Source organism: Olea europaea, chromosome 13 (assembly GCF_002742605.1).
Source record: "Olea europaea var. sylvestris chromosome 13, O_europaea_v1, whole genome shotgun sequence".
Lineage (NCBI taxonomy): Eukaryota > Viridiplantae > Streptophyta > Magnoliopsida > Lamiales > Oleaceae > Olea > Olea europaea.
In genome coordinates, this window is record NC_036249.1 from 21,463,082 (window position 1) to 21,468,488 (window position 5,407).

Consider the following 5,407-nt stretch of genomic DNA (forward strand, 5'->3'; position numbering starts at 1 on the left):
TTTTTGTTGGATGAGCTCTATCTTTCAGCTTGGATATAATCTTGTAGTTTTTATTCAATCTAATCTTGCAGACTCCTGTGAAATTCGTTCACTCCTATAAGCCTATAAATAGGAGACCTTTCCCTTCCATTTAACACACCAAACCGAGAGCAAAAACAAGAAGAAGAAAAAACTTCCCTGCTTAGTGCAAACCAATCCTCTCTTGCCTTTTCTTTGTGAATCTGTCTGTGTGATTGATAATGGCCTTCAAATTGGAGATACCTTTGTGGTGTGGATCAAGTTTCTGAGCCGAATTATAAAGGGGAAAACCGTTCCTTAATTTTTCAGATTTTGGTCTTGATTTTCTTCATTTTACTTTGCAAATCCTTTCACTAATCAATTGTTTTGGTTAATTTGTAGGTGGGTTTGCTTCTCAAATACATTCATAAATCATCAGTTTTTGTAAGCTGGGGCGGATTTTGGTGTTTTGCTATAGTTGTATAAAATTGGAGCTGAATTCTTGCATTCAATTTTTTGTTTGATTGCATTTAATTGGATTTCTGGATTTAATTGAATACATTCATAAATCATCAGTTTTTGTAAGCTGGGGTGGATTCTGGTGTTTTCCTATAGTTGTATAAAATTGGAGCTGAATTCTTTGCGATGGAAAAATCCAACTGTAAGTGCGTGAGAGAGTGCCACCATTGGAGCTGTAATTGAATTCTTTGCGATCGGGCAAACTTTTAGGTATGGTTAGGGAAGAAGATCAAGTGGGATGGGATGGCATAGGGTGGGAGTGGGGAAGAAAATAAAATTTTAAAGATTTGAGATCGTAATTGGTATATATAAAGCAATTGAGTATAATTTGCAAAACAATAAAAATGTTGGGACTGCAAGCTTTTTGTTTTATTTAATCATGAGGGTCTAATCATAATTTTACTACTTTTCTTAATAAATTGGACGAAAATAAATGAAAATAATAATTTCCGCAATGAAATGTTTAAATATGGGTGAAATGCAACATTGGGACGCTTTGCACAATGAACTCCATACGTAGGAATTTTTTGTGTTAATAACCCTTTAAATTTCTTGTCAATGATGATTAATTTTATTTAAAGATAATTCTTTATTTTTAAAATTCAATTTAGTAGATTTGGTCAACAGTTGAGCGAGAAATGCCGGATCTACATGAGTGTATGTTTTTACTCCAAAATTAAGCGCAAATTGATTTTTTTTTCTATAATGTTTTCCAAAATAAAAGGAAAAACTCTATTTTACATTGGACTGGAACGGAAGATGAGATGCTGCTCAACATCCTGAAGACGACAAAATTCTTGGAAGAGGTCCAGTCTATTATTAAGAAAAATAAAAAAAATTATAACAAAAAAAAAATGGCAAGAAGAGGGTTTTTATGTGGGGTAACAAATTTTCAAGGAAAATGAGTGCCCCAAAAGATGACGCTTAATACTAGGACTGGACAGATTCTTAAGTTAAATATCCAAACGGGTGTCTGAATCAAGAATCGACTTGTTCAATTCGGTTCTCGGTTCTAGATCAAGAACCGAAGAGATGAATAAAAATCGAATCTTCTTAATTTTTTTAAATAATTTATTTTAAATAAGAAAAATTATTTTTTTTCAAAATAAATTTGCTAACTAGTTAATTTAGTTCATACCCAAAAACATAATTTCCTATTTCTAATCTTCAGTTCAAAACCAACTTAATCAAATTGATTGAAATTTTATTTAAATCTGTTACTCTATCATAGTGCTGTTTTTACAGTTATGGAAAAATCGAATTGAAGCTCAATAACGCATCTCTTAATTATTTTGAGCTTACTATCTTTCTCTTCATATGATTTTCACAATCAAATCTATGAATAATTTAGCAAAGAAAGACACAAAAGATACATAAGATTGGACTACGTTATTTTTTAAGAGCTAAGATTGAACATATAAATAGTTGAATTAATGAAACTTTGTAAATATTAAAAATTTTAATTATAATACGAAACTTGGGAACCGAACTTTAACGATTCCATAATTAAATTTGGATTTGACGGTTCCATTACTAAATACTAGAAACTTTCGGGTCGGTTCAATTCTCGTTAGAACCAGAAATCAAAGAAAATAAAAAAGAATAGGAAAAAAGGAAAATGGTCTTTGTATGTGTTTTTCTTGTAGGGTAAAGATTTTTCTTTAAAAAAAAAAAGGTGGAAAGAATTGAAAAGCGATCCGGTGAATGGAAATAAACAAGGTAATTATTAGAATAGGAGTTGAAATATAGAGACTAAAAATGGAATCATGATGTCTAGGCATTTGCAATTATGAGTAAATCTAATATGATTATACTAGTCCACAATACATTTCAATATATCAAACTTGTAAACCAGTTGTACATTTGATTTTCAAGTAAGTTGGCAAAGATTTTGAAATTGATTATTATCGTAAAACTATCCAGCAAGATGATAGATCATAAGAAAGTAATATAATGATGGATAAAGTATCTTCCAACATAGATTAATTATCTATTCTATTTTATTAAAAACTAATTATAACATAATAATATAATTGCAGCCAGTGTCCCATACTTTGAAATTGCAACATCTTTTACTCTAACCTTTTATTTGTTGCACCCATAGTCCCAAATCTTTCAAGTGTGTATGGTTGGAGGACAAATAGATGAATTATGTCCATAAGTCTGTCAGTTGACCCCCAAAAAATTTGATTTTAACCACATTATAATCTTTCTTCTAATTTAGTCCTTTAACGTTTGAGTTTATTCATTTTAGTCCTTGAACTTCTATTGTGATCCAATTTGTCTTCCAAACTTTCCGTCTCTTCAATTTTGGTCCTTCAAGTTTGGATGTGTGTGTCGATTTGTCACTAGTTTAGATGGAATCCATCCAACAAGTTCTTTGCTACTACATTTATGAAAGCTTGAGAATGATGCCAACAAAATGAGAAAGTTTGACTTGTATTCACACATTTCACAAAGGTTTGTTGGACCGCTCCAACTTTCAGAAATTAAGATGAACAAAAGTGTATATTAATTAACAATAACTGAAGCAACTTGGCCTCAAATCTCTTATTGCACAAGTGAAAGCATGAGAATTACACTTGGAGCATCGAAGGGTTCCAAATATTTTAACAAAATAACTATAAATTATAACATTTCTTTATGTCTCATCCAACAAGAGAATTAGTGACGAAACTAAAGGAATGTCCAGCATGCATCCATGCTTGCATTATTCAACACAACTTCTCTAAATAAATCAAACGAACCAGTAATAATTGATTTTTAACACCATCGCATCTTGACCTTTCATAGTACCATGTCGTTCTTCTTCATTTTGACATCCTGTTACCTTCTTAGGCTTTTTCAGGAAATTCATCCTCCACATGGCTGATCTTTTAGGGAATTTAGTCGAATGTTCATTCAAGAAGTCTACATAAAAAATGCCAAATCTAACATTGCACTCTTTGGCCCATTCAATATTATCAATCAGTGACCATATGAAGTAACCCTTCACACGTAAACCATGACTGAGAATAAAAGAAAATTAATCTATTAATTTCAAAACATACAATTTTATTTCGAATTGAACTACCATATTTACAATACAAATGATGACTTACTCGATTGCCATTCTAAGGTATACGAGATGGTCCTTGTGATACTAAATCCTAGTTTCATCAACACGAGCCTTTGAAATCGTTAAGGCCTTACTGTTGAGTTCATCCAACCCTACAAAAGATCACGGAGGAATTCAATAAACCACTAAATGCTCTGAAAATTAGTAATTTTTAAGTATTCTTTTGTAATATAAATAAACAAATGAACATGACTATATCCGTTTTCTGTAATGATAATATTGGTATTCTTATATTTTTTTCCTTATATAAAGCATGAGATGGTGAATTCCCTCAGGATATATGTACAGCCATGGCCAACCAGCCTGCCATGAAATAAAAAAGATTGTTATTACGTTAGATTATATGTTAGCATTGGAAAATATGTAAACTATAATTTGTATTTTAATTCGTTGTGCCTGTATATTATGAGTCTATGTCACAATCATAAATAATAATAATAATTTGATGTGCCTAAATTGTTATAAGAATAATCTATTCATTTTCAGATTTTTCTCACGGAAGAGTAATCTTAATGGCTCACCTGCTGACCAATCGGCTTCCCATGACGATGAGCTACAAAAGAATGAGAAGTAAACATATTGTTATTAGTAGTGCCCATTTTATGTCAACATAAAAGAATATAACTGAATTGTACTTATTGTGATATTCAACATGCAGATCATCGTCATAATGGGATGGTGAATTAGTCTTTCTACGTATAATTTTGGCATAATAAGTCGTGTAATAATTTATGCCTAAGAAATCACAGGTTCCTTTCACTAGCGCCAACTCCTCCTTTGATTTATATTTGGGAAGACGTTTTCCTCTTATATTATTTCTCATGGACAGTGGATAATCACCAGTTAATACGGAGGCTACAAACCCGAACAGGAGAAATGGCTTAACTAAAGGATTACGATAGAAGTACTATCTGAAATTCTACAAAAATATATCTGATGTATTTTCGAAAAAACACATGATTTTATACAATATACAAACAACAAAAATGTATAAACAGGTTAAGGGATAAACAAAATAGAAGAGATGAAATTTCGATAATGAAATCCAATCTAAAGTACTTCCCTATACACTAATTTCATTTGGAGAGTTAGGAATCAACAGAGATGAAGAGAAATTTCACTTGGTAACGATAAACTACTCAAGCAAGAACAAGGATTGGAACCAAAGTCGCTCCTTTGATAAAAAAAATCTCTCAAATTGTCAAAAAGGTCCATACAATGAAATTAAGTTCCTATTTATATGAGTCCAAGAATAACCCTAAAAATCTAATTAATAAGGAAAAACCCATCCAAACAGTATAAAAATATGGAAAGACTAGAGTTCTAGGTGAATTAGGAAACTCGCGCATAAAACTAAAATTCTGCCCTGAAATGATCCTTTGCGGCCGCATAGAGTGACTCTATACGATCGCATAGAGGAAGATTAAAGTGCCTGAAAAACCCCTACATCTGGCTATGCGATCGCATAGCTGGGAGAATTATGCGGTTGCATAGCTTCTGGCTGGACTCCCTCTGTCTCCAGTTCGAACCATGCCTCTTCCATCTTGTTCCCTTGCCCATGTCCCACGGATATCTTGACTTTAGGCCTAGTTTTTGCATCTTGTTGACTTCCAAACTTGAATGATTAACTTGGCTCGAATCAATCTTGATTTCCATGGCCCGAACATGTGATTGATTGGCTTTATTGTCTCCATTTGGTCTCGATTTATGCTTGAATCTTGTCCCAGTGTGCCTTGAATTATTGATAATTGGTGGCGCACCATCAAAAACCAT

The 5,407-nt window shown here is 32.2% G+C and overlaps 1 protein-coding gene across 1 annotated transcript; it reads right to left on the bottom strand.

Moving 5' to 3' along the window:
• Positions 1–1,287: 1,287 nt before the first annotated feature.
• On the bottom strand, positions 1,288–5,407 carry LOC111408543 (beta-glucosidase-like). Its single transcript, XM_023038290.1, has 7 exons — positions 5,164–5,407; positions 4,245–4,489; positions 4,156–4,187; positions 3,921–3,937; positions 3,660–3,726; positions 3,347–3,524; positions 1,288–1,329 (listed from the first exon to the last, which is right to left on the bottom strand). The coding sequence occupies exons 1-7, from the start codon at positions 5,405–5,407 to the stop codon at positions 1,288–1,290; spliced, it is 825 nt and encodes a 274-aa protein (XP_022894058.1).